Source organism: Miniopterus natalensis, chromosome 2 (assembly GCF_054644295.1).
Source record: "Miniopterus natalensis isolate mMinNat1 chromosome 2, mMinNat1.hap1, whole genome shotgun sequence".
Classification (NCBI taxonomy): Eukaryota; Metazoa; Chordata; class Mammalia; order Chiroptera; family Miniopteridae; genus Miniopterus; species Miniopterus natalensis.
Genome location: NC_142082.1, coordinates 73649605 through 73667896, shown reverse-complemented (window position 1 = coordinate 73667896; position 18292 = coordinate 73649605). Strand labels below are relative to the sequence as shown.

Here is an 18292-nt window from a genome sequence, read left to right as displayed (position 1 = left end):
TATCCATTTTGAGTTTATTCTTGTGTATGGTGTAAGTAGGTGGTCTAGCTTCATTTTTTTGCATGCACCTGTCCAATTTTCCCAACATCATTGGTTGAAGAGACTGTCTTTACTCCATTGTCCTCTCTTGCTTCCTTTGTCAAATATTAATTGAGTGTAAAGGCATGGGTTAGTTTCTGGGTTCTCTGTTCTGTTCCACTTATCTACATGTCTGTTCTTGTGCCAGTTCCAGGCTGTTTTGATTACAATGGCTTCGTAGTATAACTTGATATCTGGTATTGTGATCCCTCCAAATTTGTTCTTCTTTCTCAAGATTGCCGTGGCTATTCTGGGTCTTTTTTTCTTTTTCTGAAATTTCATTGTTAGTATACAGGAAAACTGGACTTTTGTACATTGATTTTGTGTCATGCAAACTTTACTGTATTTGTTTATTGTTTTTGATAGTTTTTTTGTGGAGTCTTTAGGGTTTTCTATATACAGAATCATGCCATCTGCAGAAAGTGATATTTTTACTTCTTCATCCCCTGTTTCGACTCCTTTTATTTCTTTTTCTTGCCTGATTGCTCTGGCTAGGACTTCCAGAACTATGCTGAATAAGAGTGGTGAGAGTGGGCATCCTTGTTTTTTTCCCCCTGATTTTAGAGGAAAGCTTTCAGTTTTTCACCATTGGATACGATATTAGCTGAAGGTTTGTCATAAATGGCCTTTTTATGTTGAGGCACTTTTTTTCTGTACCCATTTTATTTAGTGTGGATGTTGTATCTTAGCAGGTGCTTTTTCTGCATCTATTGATAGGATCATATGATGCTTATCTTTTGTTTCGTTAATGTGGTACATTACTTTTACCAATTTTCGTATGTTGAACCATTTTTGTGCCCCTGTAATGAATCCCACTTGATCGTGATGTATTTTTTTTTTTTTTATGTACTGCTGTATTCGATTTGCTAGTATTTTGTTTAGGGTTTTTGCATCCGTATTCATCAGAGATACCAGTCTTTAGTTTTATGTTATTCTTGCCAGGTTTTGGTATCAGGATTATGTTGGCCTCATAAAATGTTTTAGGAAGTGTTGCCTCTAATTCAGCTTTTGGAAGAATTTGAGAAGGATAGGTATTAAATCTTTGAATGTTTGATAGAATTTATTGGTGAAGCCATCTGGTCCTGGACTTATTTTTTGGGAGGCTTTTAGTGGTTGTTTCAGTTTTCACTCTCCATCAGTCTATTTAGATTTTCTACTTCTTCGTGATTCAGTCTGGGAAGGTTATGTCTCTAGGAACTTACCTTTTCTCCTAGGTCATTGAATTTGGTGGCATATAGTTTTTCATGGTATTCTAGTCTGATCCTTTGTATTTCTTTGATGTCTGTGGTGACGCCTCCTCTCTCATTTCTGATTTTGTTTATATGAGTCTCCTCTCTTTTTTCGTTAGTGAGTTTAACCAGGGGGTTGTCAATTTTATTAATCTTTTTAAATAAACAGCTCTTTGTTGTCTTAATTTTTTATATAGTCTTTTTGTTCTCTGTTAGATTCTGCTCTAATTTTTATTATTTTCTTTCTTCTGACTTTGGGTTACTTTTGTTCTTTTTCTAGTTCTTTTAAGATGTGATGTTAGGTTGTTTACTTGCGATTTCTCTTGTTTCTTGAGATAGGCCTGTAATGATAAAAACTTCCGTCTGGGATGCTTTTCCTGCATCCCAGAAGTTTTGATGTGTTGTCATTCTCATTTGTCTATATATATCTTTTGATCTCACCTTTTATTTCTTCTTTGACCCATATGTTTTTAAATAGTATGTTGTTTAATCTCCACATATTTGTGGATTTCCTTTTTCTAGTCAATTTCTAATTTCAAGGCATTGTGGTCAGAGAATATGCTTGGTATAGTTTCAGTCTTCTTGAATTTGTTGAGGCTAGTTCTGTGACCCAACATGTGGTCTATCCTTGAGAATGGTCCATGTGCACTGGAGAAGAATGTATAATCTGATGTTCTGGGATGAAAGGCTTTATAAATGTCAATTATGTCCATTTGGCCTAATGTGTCATTTAAGGCCTATTTTTTATTGATTTTATGTTTGGATGACCTGTTTAGGGCTGTCAATGGAGTATTTAGGTCTCCAACTATGATGGTGTTTTTGTCCGTTTCTCCCTCTAGTTCTGTTGGTAGTTGCTTTTTGTATTTCGGTGCTCCCTGATTGGGTGCATATATATTGAAAAGTGTTGTGTCTTTTTGATGTAGTGTCCCCTTTATCATTATAAAATGTCCATCTTTGTCTGTTGTTACCTTTGTTATCTTGTGATATGTTTTATTATATATGGTTACACCTGCTTTTCTGTGGATGCTATTTGCTTGGAGAATCATTTTCCACTCTTTCACTTTGAGTCTATCTTTGTCTTTGCAGCTTAAATGTGTCTCCTGAAGGCAGCACATGGTTGGGTTTTGTTTTTTGAGCCAATCTGCTACTCTGTGCCTTTTTATTGGTTAATTTAGTCCCTTTATATTTAGAATAATTATTGATGTATGAGTATTTTCTATAGCCATTTTATCTTTTGTTTCCTGTTAGCTCTGTGCCTCCATTGATTCTTTGTGTTTCTGTCTGTTTTTGTTTGGTGATATTCCATACTTCTTTCCCTTTTTTTAAAGTTATGTGTCTCAGCTTGTTTGTTTTTTTGTGTGTGGTTACCATTAGGTATATGAAAAAGAAACTTTCATATATACAGTAGTCCATTTTCTTTTAAATGTGTCTGACTCCATCCTCTTTTGAAAATTCTGACCCTCTCCCCCTTCCCTTTTATGTTTTTGTTGTCACAAATTATCCCTAGTTATGCTGTAAGTTTTTTAGTGACCTTACTCGTAGTTTTGCTTTTTCTTTTCTTAAGGTAACAAAGGATACTATCTGTTAAAAGATGTGTTTGATTTTCCGTGAATTCATTTTGACTAATTATCTAAAATGCCCTACCTTAAGGAAAAGCCCTTGTTACACATTCCCAAACCTTAAGAATTATTTTATGTAGTTTGAATTCAGCTTTATTAAGCCATCCAGGTCACTAGCAAATTTCTAGCTTTCAGTGTTAATTCTGGGCTATAGGATAGGGTATTGACACACAGGGACTTCGGAATAAATAAACCAGGGACATAAAGTGGACCTTCTCTGAGCCATGAAATAGAATTTGGAAGGCTGCTTATTTAAGTGGATTCTTTTTTAAAACTTATCTATTTTTATTGATTTTGGAGAGAGAGGAAGGGAGAGGCAGATCGAAACATCAACATCAATTGGCTGCCTCCTGCACAGCTCCCACTGGGGATTGAGCCTGCAACCCTGACTGGGAATAGAACTGGTGACTTCCTGGTGCATGGGTCGACACTCAGCCACTGAGCCACACTGACTAGGCTTAAGTAGATTCTAAATGGAGAGGAGCAGTCTGATTCTCACAGATGTTAACAATTGTATCTTTTTAAATTTTATTTAATTAAGTAATTTACTTTTTGTAAAATATTTTAAAGTGACAATTTTATTGTGTGTTTTTACTCCCATTGATCCCCTCCACCCCACATCAACCCCACCCCCAGGCCTTCATACATACCCTCATAAAAAAATTAAAGAACTGCACAGAATGTGATCACCCAGGCTAACATAGGCACTCCCTAAGCATTTACAATGATATATAATTTTTTAAAATCTTTATTGTTGAGAGTATTACAGATGTTCCCCCTTATTTTCCCCCCATTGGCCCCCTCCACCCTGCTCCTGCCCCACTCCAGGCCTTCACTGCATAATTGTCTGTGTATCTTTATAGATAAGATCTGTCTCAGTTTAGGGATTAACATAAAAATTACAGTGGATCTTAAACATGAGTAATGCTTTTCTGGAAAGAATTTTAAACAAGGAAAGATTGAAATAAAAGAGGAGGCTATGCTTCACCCTGTATATAGGAAAGAAAATTTCAATGAGAAGTATTTTCAAATGGTTTAGTATGATGTCTGTTCCAGATGGGGTTTTTTATTTGTTTTTATCTGTTAGTTTTTTGTTTTGTTTTTGCCATATTAGAAATTAAGTGCAGTTTTATAGCTCCCCCAAATTGTTGTTTCTTCAAATTGGTTTGGATATGATTGGAGACCTTTAAATTAACTCATTCAAAAGGCCATGAACCAAAAAAGAGTGATTTAGGATTGAAAAAACTCAGTGGCTGTATTTTAAATTTATTTGGATTGATAAACATTACATTAATATCTGATACTAAACTGGGAAATGTGAATCTTGAGAAAAATAGAAATGGTTCCAATTCCTCATTCCTTAGCAGCAAATTGACAGTATATAAGCTCTGATTCATTTGACTTTTGTATTCCTGGTTTGGGAGATCAGTATCTGAAGGGGAAGGGAGTAATAGAACGTAGTGCCCTGGTTTTTCTTTTTGCCTTTAATTATTATTCCCATAATTTTGAACTCTATGAACCATTTTGAATTCTTAGTTCCATTCTTTTATGGTTATATTTCTCCTTTTTCTCCTTCAGTCACTTTGAAGGCACATCAAAACTTTATCATCATGACTGATTCTCTTATAGTGCTTATTCTTTGTCAGGCCCTGTTTTATGTGCTTTACTCATTTAATTATTACCATAACCTCCTGAAGTAGATGCCATTGTTTATGAGGAAATTTAGGCAGAGATAAATAACTTGATCACATAATAAGTGCTAAAATTAGAACTTGAACATAAAAGCTTGGGACCAGAGTCAGTCTGCTTTTATCACTTACCCTACATGCCCTTTCAAATGTAATTTCCTTTGTAATGCTTGAGTGTTGAAGGTTTTGAGGGAGCTGATTAGACTCCCACACTCTTGTCCAGGCAATTGAACCCAGTCTCCCAACTTCTAGAATAGAACTCTTTTTTTTTTTTTAAAGCATAGTATTTTATTTTATTATTATTTTTTTTGATGTGTTTATTTTTGTTTAAAATATTAAAGATGTCCCTTTTTCTCCCCAATGAACCATTCCACTCCTTCCCACTCCCCTCCTCAGTCCCTCTCCACACCATTGTCCATGTCCTTGGGTTGTGCATATATGCGTATAAATTCTTTGGTCAATCTCTTCCCCTCCACCCACCCGCCCTCCTCCATCCCTCTGAGATTCATCAGTCTGATCCATGCTTCCATGTCATTGAATCTAGAATAGAACTCTTTATATCATATCAACCTATAATTCATGGTCATCAAAGAATAACCATTTAGGGGGTGAGAGGAGGAGATTCCTATGTTAAAACTTGTATTTTTTTAAATTTTTTCCCTATCTTAAAACTTTCAAACTTTCAACTTATCATATGGTTTTTCTTCTTTATTAACATTGATTGCTTTTTAAATATCAAATCAACCTTGTATTTCTGGGATAAAACCTACTTGGTCATGGTGTATTACCTTTTTAATACATTGCTGGATTTGTTTTGCTTATATCTTAATGCGGATTTTTATATTCATGTTCATGGGGGTTATTGGTCTGTGTGTTTTTTCCTTGTAATAGCTTTAGCTGGATTTGGTATGAGTTGGGACCTGTTTCCTCTACTTCTTTTTTAAGGGTTTGTGTAGAATTGCTACCATTTTTTCTTGTTTGTAGATTTCAGTAGTGAAGTCATCTAGCCGTACTTGGCATTTTCTTTTGGGGAAGATTTTAAATTACGAATTAAATTTCCTTAATTAGGAAATTATTGAGATTTTCAATTTTTTCTTGAGTCATTTTTGCTGAATTGTGTCTTTCAAAAGAACTCTTCTGTTTCCTCTAAGTTGTCTGATTTATTGACATAAAGTTATTCATAATATTTTCTTGTGACATCTGTAGGATACATAGTGATGTCCCTTCTTTGATTCCTCATATTATTAATTGGCATCTTTTTCCTTTTTTCCTTTATCAGTCTTGCTAGGTGCTTATTAATTTCATTAATCTTTTCGAGGAAACAACTTCTGGCTTTGTTGATTTTTCTCTGTTGTGTATTTCTAATTCATTGATTTTTTTCACTCTGTTATTTCTTTTTTGTTAATCCTCACCTGAGGATATTTTTTCCATTTTTTTTTTTTAAGAGAGAGAATAGAAGGGGGGGGGGGGGGGAGAAACATCAGTGTGATCGAGACACATTGGTCACCCTGACCAGGGCTGTGGAATCGAACCTGCAACCCTTTTGTGCGTGGGCCAATGCTCTACCCACTGAGCCACGCTGGTAAGGCCACTGTTATTTCTTCTCTTCTCACTGTCTACCTCATTACATAGATAATTGAATTTAGATTTTTTTTTTATTTCTAATATGAATATTCAAAGCTATAAATTTGCTTTCATGCTTTGCTTTAGCTGCATTCCATAAATTTCACATATTATGTTTATATCCTTATTTATTTCAAAATATTTTCCAATTTCTCTTTTTTTAAAAATATATCTTTATTGATTTCAGAGAGAGGGAGAGAGAAGGAGAAAGAGAGCTGAAACATCAGTGATGAGAGAGTCATCACTGATCGGCTGCCTCCTGCACGCCCTGACTGGGGATCAAGCCTGCATTCTGAGCATGTGCCCTGACCGGGAATCGAACTGCGATCTCCTGGATCCCAGGTCAATGCTCAACCGCTGAGCCTTGCCTGGCCAGGCTCTAATTTCTCTTGTGGGTTATTTAGAAGCATGTGGTTTAGTTTCCAAATATTTGAAGGTTTTCTAGATAGTTTCCTGGTATTGATTTTACTTTAACTCTGTTATGGTCATAGAACATCCTCTATATGCTTTTAGGTTTTTTCAATTTATAGCCCAATACAAGCTGAATGTTTGTGTGAACTTGACAAGAACATATATTGGGTTGAGTATCCTCTGTCAGTTTGAGTTGATTGTTAGTAGTACTCAGGTTTTCTGTATCCTTGTTCATTTTCTGTCTAATTGTTCTTCAGTTTCTGAGAGCATAGTGTTCAAACCTCCAACCTTAATAATGGATTTTTCCTTCAGTTTTGTGAGATTTTGCTGCATGTATATTGACACTCTGTAATTAGCTGTACTGTTCTGTATTCTTGATAAATTTATTTCTTTATCATTATGAACTGTCTCTCTTTATCTCTGTTTTGAACTCTCCTTTGTCTGATATTGATATAGCCATCTAGTTTTCTTATGATTGGTATATGCCTGGTATCTCCTTCTATCCTTTTACTTTTAACCTGTGACTTTATATAGGCGTCCTCTCTTTGCACTGTTCTTGGTAACTGAGATTTAATCTCAGTTCAAATTGTATAAAGCAAGGTCTGCCTATAGACATGTAGTTCCTTTTAAATAGGGTGTTTAAACTATTTCCATATATTGTAATTATTGATAGGTTTATTTCTTTTTGTCTCATCTGTTTTTCTATTTTTCTTTTCTTGCCTTTGGAGTCATTCTGTGTTTTTAGGATAATGCAAATATTGGTTTATTAGTTATATCTCTTCGTTTATTTTATAGGACTTCATCTAGAGTTTATAGTATACAACTTTAACTTATCACAGTAAACTTTCAAATGATGCTGTAGCACTTCACATATAATTTAAGAATTTTATAGCAATATATTTACATTTTTCTCTTCCCTTCCTTTGTGCTGTTGTTATCATAGATTTTATTTCTACAGATGTTAGAAACCCCCATACATTGTTATTATTTTTGCTTTATATCGTCATTATCTATAAAAGAATTTTCAAACAGGAAAACAATAATCTCTTGTATTGTCCACACATATTGACTATTTCTGGCACTCTTCGTTCTTCATTTGTTGTAGGTCCAAGTTCCCATCTGGTATTATTTTTTTCATAAAGATCACTTTCTTTATGGTAATCTCAAGTTTTGGCAATTATAACTCCCAATTAAAAAAAATATTGTAATACTTTCTAAATGCCTCATTTTAATAAGTAGCCAGTATTATGGCTTGGAGAAATTATTATGTTTTTTGTTGTTGTTATTTTTTAGGAGGGTAACCTGTTCTTTTGTTTTTAATTTTTGTGTTTGTTTTTTATTGCATTTAGAAACTCCCATTAAGACTGAAGCAGACTTTCTGGCGGAAGACCAGGTTCTTCATAGTGATACTCCTAAGAGACCAAGTCAAGATGTTAAAGCGACTGTTAGAAATTTCTCAGAAGCCAAGGATAAGAACCAAAAGAAAAGTTTCAAAAAGACAAACCCTAAGAGGAAAAAAGATTATCACAACTATCATTCATTATTTGAACCAAGAACACATCATCCATATCTCCTGGAAATGGTAAATGATTTTTTTTCCCATTCTAATCTTTTTATTCTTCTCACATCATGAAGGTAGAGTCACTGGGTTTGTGCGTTTGTGGGTGTGTGTTTTTTAAGGTTACCAAAGACGTAAGCTCCTTGAAGACTCATCTGTATATCTTAATTATGAAGCTGCATTTGGCATATAGCTTATGTTCATTTGTTCAGTAAATATGGAATAATTACAATATTCTTTTTTATTTGCAATTTTTTTCTTTATTTTATATTTTCAAGGTTTTTTTCTCATCACCGTTTATCCCCCCTATACCCTCTTCCACCTCTACCCACCCCATATCCCCCCAATCACCACACTGTTGTCCATGTCTGTGAGTTATTGCCCCCCTTTTTTTGCTTAATCCCTCTACAGTTTTCAAAACTGCTTAAAATAAAAGAATCTAGGTTTAACTGATTGGTTATGAAATGTGTATTGAGGTATAATGACAAAGTTTTCATTGAAAGCACAGCTAAATACACTGGCAGGCTGAAAGAAGAAAGGGGTTTTTTTTGGTTGTTTTTATCCTCACCTGAGGATATGTTTCCACCGATTTGAGAGAGAGAGAGAGGGAAAGAGAGAGAAAGAGGGAGAGAGAAACATCTATTGGTTGCCTCCTGCAGGCACCCTAACCAGGGATCGAACCTGCAACCTAGGTATGTGCCCTGACTGGGAATTAAACTTGCAACCTTTTGGTGTACAGGATGACTCTCCAACCAAGTGAGCTACCCCGCCAGAATGAGAAAAAGATTTTGTGTGTTTGTTTTGTGCATTATTGGCTTTATTCTCAGTGTGGTGTGCTAAAAAATCTATTATCTTTCTTCAAATTATAAAGAGGAAGCAGTGCATCTTTTGATTCTAAGTAATGGACACGAAGCTGTTCAGAGATCCACGGCTTTCGTGTATAAGAGTGATAGAAGTGGAAATATTCCTAATTTTTTAGTGAAGTTGTAAAATTTAACATTCTGCGAAAATTCTGTTTGGTTTTGCCTTATCAGATAAGTGCTTGTGCTGTAGCTAAAGTGTTCTGTGACTACACTCTATGAGGGTTACATGTAGACACAGTTGCTTCTGATTCAGTTGATCTGAAATGTGTTCTCTGTTTTATAAATTTCAGTGCTATATAAAGTAAGTTGCATTTTAAAAATGTTTGCCTAATAGGGGCAAATTCATTTTTCAACTGAGAGTTCCTATGTGATGTTTCCAGACTACATTAATGACATCAGAAAATAAGTTGAGGTCACTTTTATCTTTTTGACAAATTACATATGACTCCTTGGTTATGTACTTATTTTAAATAACAGGGATTTTTAGCTTTCTTTTCATTACAATAAGCACGAAAATGGGAAGTTATAAAAGTCCAGGAATATTGGGATTTTTTTTTGTTTTAAATCCTCGAGGATATTTTTCCATTGCTTTTCAGAGAGAGTGAAAGGGTGGGGGGCGGGAAGGAAAGAGAGAGAAACATCGATGTGAGAGAGACACATTGATTGGTTGCCTCCGGCACATACCACAAGCCTGCAACTGAGGTATGTGCCCTTGGCCGGAATCAAGCCCGGAATCCTTCAGTCTGCCAGCCGACGCTCTAACCACTGAGCCAAACCAGCTAGGGCAGAATATTGGGACTTTTTTTTTTTTTTAAATATATCTTTATTGATTTCAGAGAGAGGAAGGGAGAGAGAGAGATAGAAACATCAACGATGAGAGAGTCGTTGATCGCTGCAGTCCGCAACCCGGGCATGTGCCCTGACCGGGAATCGAACCCTGATCGCTTGGATCCTAGGTTGGCGCTCAACCGCTGAGCCACGCCCTGCCGGGCAGAATATTGGGATTTTTAACTGCTAGTTTTATTACTGTCTTTACTATATCTACTTATCAATTTCTATACTGTTTATAGATTTGGGTTTGGTGGGATCCTCTTTGATATGACTTTTATATTAAAGAATTGCAGACTTTCAAACCTATTTTTCTTGTCCCTTGTTAGATACTCTTAGAGAGGACCCCAAATGTTAACATTTGTGCTGTTTAAAAAGCTAGATAGTCTTCTATAAATTAAAAGGAAGTATTCTTGTATTATTTTTTAGCAAAATAGTTAGTAAATATATATCTTTGTTGTTCTGTGTTTTCATATGGGGAAGGCGCACACAATATTTTAGATTGTATTTCTTGGATATATTTTATTTACTAGCTAATCTCTGTATTTATTGTGTTTTAGCTTTTAGCTCCAGACATTCGACATGAAAGAAATGTGATTTTGCAGTGTGTTCGGTACATCATCAAAAAAGACTTTTTTGGACTTAATAGTAATTCTACAAAAACTGAAGATGCGTAGTTGTCTGATGTTCCAGCACTAATAACCGAAGCATTTGAAATAGTGCCATGTTCAAGTTAGTGGAGGAAAACTTATTTTTAAACTGGATTAGTAATTAAATTGTGGGCTTCATATGATACTACGTTGGATTTTCAAATCTTTCCTTTGAATCTATGCAAATAAATGCTCACTGATTTTTAATACTTTGTCTGTATTGTTATTGAACATAATATTTGCTGGCTGAATTCTTTTTATTTGTATATATTGTATTGCTGCCCTGTAAGGATGTCTGCTCTTGGGCCAGTTAAGAATTCAAGATACTGGTTTAGTAGTAAAGAATAAAGCTTTAAAATGTTTAATTCAGCTGAGCAAAGCTGTAGGTTAGAGAGAAAAATAGTTATTTTGTTCTTAATGCAGGAGAGGAAGCATCATTCTTTAACTGTAGGAGGAGGAAATAGCTTAAAAATCAGGTTAAATTAATATAATTAGAAGGTCCTGAGATTTAAATTTTCTGTTTATTTCAAAGAACATTTTGAAATTCACCTATGGCTACTACTTAAGTAGCTTAATTATTGAATGTTTGAAATATTAATATTGATACAGCCTCTGTGTATGTTTAGATTCAATTAAAAGTGCTTGTTTTTGGTGTGGTTCAGAATTAGACCTTTTGTAGTTTCCTCATGATAAAGTATGTAAAGTATAGTACTTGATGAGGTTCAACTAATTTCTTATAGCAGAAACAGTCTGTGAGTTACCTCAGTTTTAGGTTTAGTTAAAATTCCTCCTATGAAGATAGTAATTGAATCCTTTTTAAATGTTTTAAATAAATAAAAGCTACTTTACCCCATGGTTTTTTAACTAAAGAATTGTATCATTCTTGGATTAAGGGCAGTTTTGGAAATCATTTCTTTATTTTCCTTCTGTTCTATCTGCTTTGTTTTTCTGGAACTCTTATTAAGTGAATATGGGACCTCCTGCCTTGATCATCTGTCAGTTCACCTTTATTTTCTGTCTTGGTCCGTATCCTCTGCTCCAAAAGATTTCTTCAAATATTATCTTCCAGATCACTAATCCTTCTCAGATGTGTCCATTACATCATTATTTAGCTTTTCTATTTAGTTTTTAAGTTCAGTGATTTGTTTTTAAATATTCAAGATTGCTTTCTTCTTCTAATTACTTTGTTCCATAGATGCACCCTAACATTTCTGAGGATACCAATTAGGATTTTCACATTCTTTTCTGTCTCTTGAATTATTAGTTGTTTTTCCCCCCCGTTGGTTGTCAATCTTTTGTTTGTTCACTTTACTAATTATCTGTATCACTATTTGTTGTTCTTAAAGGATCATTCTTACATGTGAGAGATTCACTTGATTAATGTATTGGTAGTTGGTGTGGACTTTTCCCACATTTGTATAAGCCTTCCTTTCTCCAAAAGACGTTTACTGTGAGAAAAGGGGCCTTGTTCACACGGGCCTTTTAGGATACACAGATGGGGAGTGGGCAGAAGAGCTAGGCTCTTGTCCCATCCTCACTCCCATCTCTTTGCCAAAACACTAAGCACTTTATTCAGAGGATGCAGATCTTCTTCCCTGGACAGAACTATCTATCTCCCACTCCCACCAACCACTTGGGTTAAGAGGTGGGCAAGGTTAGGACTTGACTATTGCAGCGGCAGGCCGCGAGCTATCCACCATGTGTTGACCCTGAGCTTAGAGTATCCTTGTCATTGCTTTTCCTTTCTGATTGTTGTCTCTGGGGCTGGTTTGGGCTAAGGCTTTCCTCTCTTGTTTCTTGTCCGTCTCATCAGCTTTACAGTGGTCCTGAGACTTCATTGTGCATTAGAATCACATGGAGGGCTTGTTACCACCCAGATTGCATGACCTTATCCCAGAGGAGGTTGGGATGTGGCTTGATAATTTGCATTTCTAACAGGTTTCCAGGTGATGTTCATGATGTTTATCTGAGGGACCACTTTCAGAGAATCACTTTGAGGAACTTAAGAGGAGTCTGTGAAAATCACTGGTATCCTAACATCACCTTTAATCTTGTATTCCTTCACCGTTGTAATTCTTCAGTTCTTGTAAAATATATCATTTCAAGGAATTTGGAGCAAAGGAGAGAGGTAATATACTGTTTTAGTCTGGACTCATAACAGTCTCTTCACTCATTATATTCCTTAGTTTTTTAAGTAAGCATCTTTAAATTTTTTGCTCCTTTTTGTGACTTTTTAAATAAGAACTTTATTTTGGAAAATTTCAAACATATGCAGAAATATAGAGAGTAATGTAATAACACTCCCTTCCCAACCATCATGCAGCTTCAATACTTCATCCATCTGTGGCCATTCTTGTCTTCATGTATGACTCACCCATTCCTCCTAACCCTACCCCACCCACCTGAGATTATTTTGAAGCAAATACCCAGTCATCGCTTTAGCCCTATATAGTTCAGTACATATCTCTAGAAGATAAGGACTTTGTGAGAAAATACCATATCTTTAAAAATTAATTCCCTTAAGGCCATCAATGATCCAATCAGACAAATTAAGTTTCTGTAACTTTTTAAGATAACATAGTTAATAAGATCATTCTGTATATTCCATTTGTGCCTTGTTTTGTATATCAAAAGTGTCTTACTGGAAAATTGTATTTTGGACATAAATAAAAGCTCAACCCATTTATTATATTTACTAGTATTATCATTTTTCCCATTAAAAAATAGACATTTAAATTCTGAAATGGACAGTGTATTTTAATTTAAAAGTGAAAATGGTGGTGCCAAGTGCCATAAAGCTCACCGCTGCCGCTAGGTGGTCAGAACGCAGTCGGGGGAGAGGGGAGACAGCCCTGGCAATGGATCAGGGCAAGGGCAGTTTTTCTTGTGATGGTTTCTAACCTCCACAGCCCACATGCTGAATTAGCATTTGAAAGTTGCCTATTCATGTCCTTTGTCCAGTAACTTTGTCTAGGCTAAAGTGGACTGAATGGCCACTTGGAGAAGAGGATCCATTTCAACTGGTGGAAGCAGGAGCTTAGAGGGCAGACTGGTTCCAGACTGGTTCTCCTGTTAGCATAAATGGAGGCTTCTTGAGAGTGGCATTGGGAACAAATTATTGTTTCTTCCTGAAAATTGGGATAGAAGAAAATCAGTAAATGTGAATGAATGGAGTAATAAGACATAGTCAGAATGTACCCCAAACTGAAATTCTGTTCTTTGTAGCTGTTGCCATAGATTGTACCCTGCAGTGCATTACATACTCTTACATACCAGTTGTGGCTGTTTGGAACACTTTCTGGGTCTTCTCATAATGAGAGTGACAAATGTCTTCTATTGATCTTCTGTACCCAGGCAACTTAAATGAGTTGTACACACTCAGTAAAAATGTCTCCACTTTAGGACCCTTCCAAGGTTGTGTGAAGGTTTCTACATTCCAGTTCCTGGCAACCTTCATCTCTGGTTACTAGTGAATAATGCCACCATTTCCTGGGCCAAGTTGTGTGGTTTTGTGTCTACATGTTTTTCTGATTTTTTAATGTTTTTATTTAATTTGTAAATCTAAACTGTAGGCTTTATTTGGATTTCACCAGTGTTTTTTACAAATGTCCTTTTTGATGATTTAATCTAGGATACCACGTTGCTTTTAGTTGCTATGTCTCTAAGTTACCTTGTTTTTCGTTTTTTATTTTTAATGACAAAAGTAATATGCTCATTGTTCAAACAGTCGAGTAGTGTATAAAATACAGAAAGTGAGGTCTGTTCTGCTTTATTCCCTTCTCATCATATTCCCCGGATACACCACTGTTAATAGTTTGGCTTGTATTTCCAGACTTTTAAAATATATATATTTACAAATATGTAAATATGCTTATATGAATGTTGTTTTTGTTTTATTTTTTTAAATGTTTTTATTGATTTTAAAGAGAGGAAGGGAGAGTGCCAGAGAAACATCAGTGAGAGAGAAGCATCCATTTGCTGCCTCCTGCACGCTCTCTACTGGAGATCAAGCCCACAACCTGAGCATGTGCTCTGACCAGGAATCGAACCGGCGACCTCTCATGAAAAAAAGTTCAACCAGCTGAGCCATACCAGCCAGGGTTGAATTTTGGCTTTTAAGTAGAAAAATCATAGATATTGCTTTGCACATTTTTTCACTTGACAATATGTCATGAATATTTGTACATATGTATATAAATATATTTGTATGCATGCATGCTTTTATCATACACTTTTAAATCATTCATCTATGGGGAAATCTGTTTCCAATTTCTCTCTAATGTTAATGATACTACAATGAACACTGCTGAATTTAAAGTGATACACACTCTGTGTGTCTGTGTGCACCTATGAATGTTTCTGTAGGAAAGAGCCTCAGGTTCAAAGGTCAAACGGCCTTTAAAAGACTATATCAAATTACATTCTTATTTAAAATATATATTTTTAAAAATGTATTGAGACTTGAAATCGGGAAAGTGGATTACTGTGAGCCCTTTAGAGTGGTGGTTCTCAAAGTGTGGTCCAGGAACCTCTGTGTGTGTCCAAGATCCTTTTGTGGAATTTGTGAAATTGAAACTATTTTTGTAATTTATAAGATATTATTTGCCTTTTTTACTTTTCTTTCTCTTATGACTATACAGTGGAGTTTTCCAGAGGCTACATGATGTGTGATGCTGTCATTACTTTAACAGCTAATGGGAAGTGTGCTTGGCTATTGTGTTTTCTAGAATTTTCCAAGGTGGTAGGTTGAGGATATACATGTATGAGTTTTTAGAGATTAACTCAGGTTGTTCTCAGTACTTTTGCTGTACTCTTACTAGCTATCTTTGGTTATCCTTGCTATAGACTCTGTAACCTCTCTAATTATCATCAATAAATTATTTTTTTGAAATCCTAATGATTTACAAAACTTTAAAATGATGCCACTGAGCTCACTAATTTTTTATGTATTAGAAAATAGAAGTTTTAAAAAATGTTATTTATGTTAATATGTAAACAGGTTTATTGTTTTTAAGTGAATTGATGTTTAAATTTTATTTTAATTTCTAATACTGTAAGTATTAATAGATATAACCCATATCAACAAAAGCTCTTGGAGATCCTTAATTTTTAAGAGTATGAAGGAGTCCTGAGACCAACATATTAGGGAAACCACTGTACTAGAGCATTGTCTAACAAACCTATCTAATGGTTTACAGACACTTTTTGTTTGTAATTGATTGGGGCCCAGATTCTGTAAAGCCAGATACTAACTTTTACAATATTGATAAACTGCAAATGATTTTTATTTGGTAGAGTGACATTATTTTTTTCCAGTAGAAAGAGGGTTACAGTTGTTTAGACTTGTAGGATATTAACTACTTTAGCATCTGATTGTGTAATTTTTTTTTTTTTTTTTTTTAATATATCTTTATTGATTTCAGAGAGAGGAAAGGAGAGGGATAGAGAGATAGAAACATCAATGATGAGAGAGTCATTGATCGAGCCCGCAACCCGGGCATGTGCCCTGACCGGGAATCGAACCCTGATCGCCTGGATCCCAGGTCGACTCTCAACTGCTGAGCCACACCCAGCCAGGCCTGACTGTGTAACCTTACTTCAGCATTCTTTTTTGGTATCTTCTTTTGTCATCTTTTGGGGTCCTTTGTTAACAAGTTAAATAAATCTTTTGACCTGTGCTTACTATGTTATATTTCCAACTTTTTGAAAATCATTCTTCGACAGTACATGAGCATTTCTTTTTACCTGTGCTCCTACCAATGTATTACAAATATTTTTACTGGTTTTGCTGATGCATGAAATGTGCCAGTGTATAAGGCTTAAAGTAAAAAAATAAATAAATAAACATTTCCTCAGAATTCAGTTGGGGCTTACCATTCAGGTGCCTGAGGAAGATGTGAGACGGTAAGAACTAGGTGGTGGCCAGGCTTCACTTTCCATAGCCCACACCGCGTTGGTGGTTAGGAAGGTGTGCCTTGCCTTAGAATACCTGTGGCCCCATGAGCTGTGCCAGTCAGCAGCCCCGGGTCCAGAGCAATGGTAGAGGGATCCCCAGTGTTGGACCTTTCAAATGTAACAGATTATATTTAGATGACATTGTTGAGAGACAAGAACATCTGATAATAGCAAGTACAGTAATTTTGTTTCTTGGTCTGGTAAAAGAATGGCTTTTTTTTTTCTCTTCAGTTTCCTGGTACTAAGCTTTTTTCCGTGGGGGGGGTCGGGTCTTTTTCTTTTTTGCCATTATATTCTGTGAATTGTCTGTTCTGATCCTTTATTTTCCTGTTGTTTGCTTGTTTTTTTCCCTTTGATTTGTACAAACACCTTGTTATGAATCTCAACCTTTTGTTAAATTTTATTTTTATTTTTTAATCCTCACCTAAGGACATTTTTTCCATTGCTTTTCAGAGAGTCAAGGGGAAGAGAGAGAGAGAGAGAGAGAAACATCGATGTCAGACACATCGATTGATTGCCTCTCACATGCACCCCAACCAGGGCCAGGGTTTGAGCCTACAACTGAGGTATTTGTCCTTGACCAGAATCGAACCCGGGACCCTTCAGTCTGCAGGCTAACACTCTAACCACTGGGCAAAACTGGCTAGGGCTTGTTAAATATTTTGATCTCTTGCTAATATTTTAACTTTTGGGGAGGTTGTATCTATGACTTTTTCTTTGATGGTTTTAGGCCTTTGTGCCATTCATATATATATATATATGTATATATATTTTTTCTCATAATACTTATGTGATACCAAATTTTAGTGTTAATCTATTTTGCATATGGTGTAAGGATCTGTTACCTTTTTTAAAAAAATTCCCTATTCTGTAGAACTATAGACAAGGACCTTAGACTTTTTCTCTAATTTCTTTATTTTTTTCAGGTAAAATGGTTTACCTTCTTTCTTTGTTGTTAATCCTCACCTGAGGATATTTTTCCATTGATTTTTTTTTTTTTTTAGAGAGTGGAAGGGAGGGAGGGGAAACACAGAGAGAGAAACATTGATATGAGAGAGACACATCGATTGGTTGCCTCCTGCACGTGCCCCAGCTGGGCCGGGAGGGAAGGGGCAGCTCAGGTATGTGCCCTTAACGGGGAATCAAACCCTGGGCCCTGTGGTGCACAGCGGATGCTCTAACCATTGAGCTCACTGGCCAGGGCAGTTTACTTTCTTGATAATGCCTTCTAGGTTTTGTGCTCTATAAAAGGTTTTCCATTATTATGCAATTTTACAGTTAATGGTTTCTTTTTAATACCTTCAGAAGCAGAGTTATATAATCCAGGCTACCTTTTCCTGCCTTTGCTCTTTTCCATTTCTTAAAACTACTCAAATTGCTTCCTTGTTTTATTGGCGTAGTAGCAGCAGCCACTTCACAAATTCTGCTTTTACACAATCAAAGATTGCTGGCCCAATTGCTAAACTGTCTGAAGATAACCAATAATGGGGGCCTTTTTTTTTTTTTTTTATGTTACAGCAACCACTCATTTTTTTGACCCTTCTCACTGAGACTGTGACCTTTGAGGGACATAAGTCATATATCCTTATCTTGCTTTACCTGCAGTAGACCAGTCAATATTATTTGCATATGAGCTGCATAAATCCCAGGATTTGGGAAAATTCTAAGATGGAAAAATTCTTGAAAATGCTGTTGTTTGAAGATGAACCTAAGATAATATCTATTCTTTCAGTTCTGGAAGTATTTCCTGTTTTTTGTTTTTAGACATAATATTGTCTTAATTCCTCCCA

At 35.6% G+C, this 18292-nt stretch overlaps 1 protein-coding gene across 1 annotated transcript in view; it reads left to right on the top strand.

Moving 5' to 3' along the window:
• NUFIP1 (nuclear FMR1 interacting protein 1) overlaps positions 1-13238 on the top strand; it is a 43071-nt gene extending 29833 nt beyond the window's left edge. Inside the window, exons 9-10 of the mRNA XM_016205433.2 lie at positions 7998-8230; positions 10458-13238. Of these exons, the coding sequence (XP_016060919.2) occupies positions 7998-8230; positions 10458-10574 (350 nt within the window). The 3' untranslated portion in view covers positions 10575-13238. The remainder of the gene's footprint in view (positions 1-7997; positions 8231-10457) is intronic.
• Positions 13239-18292: the final 5054 nt, after the last annotated feature.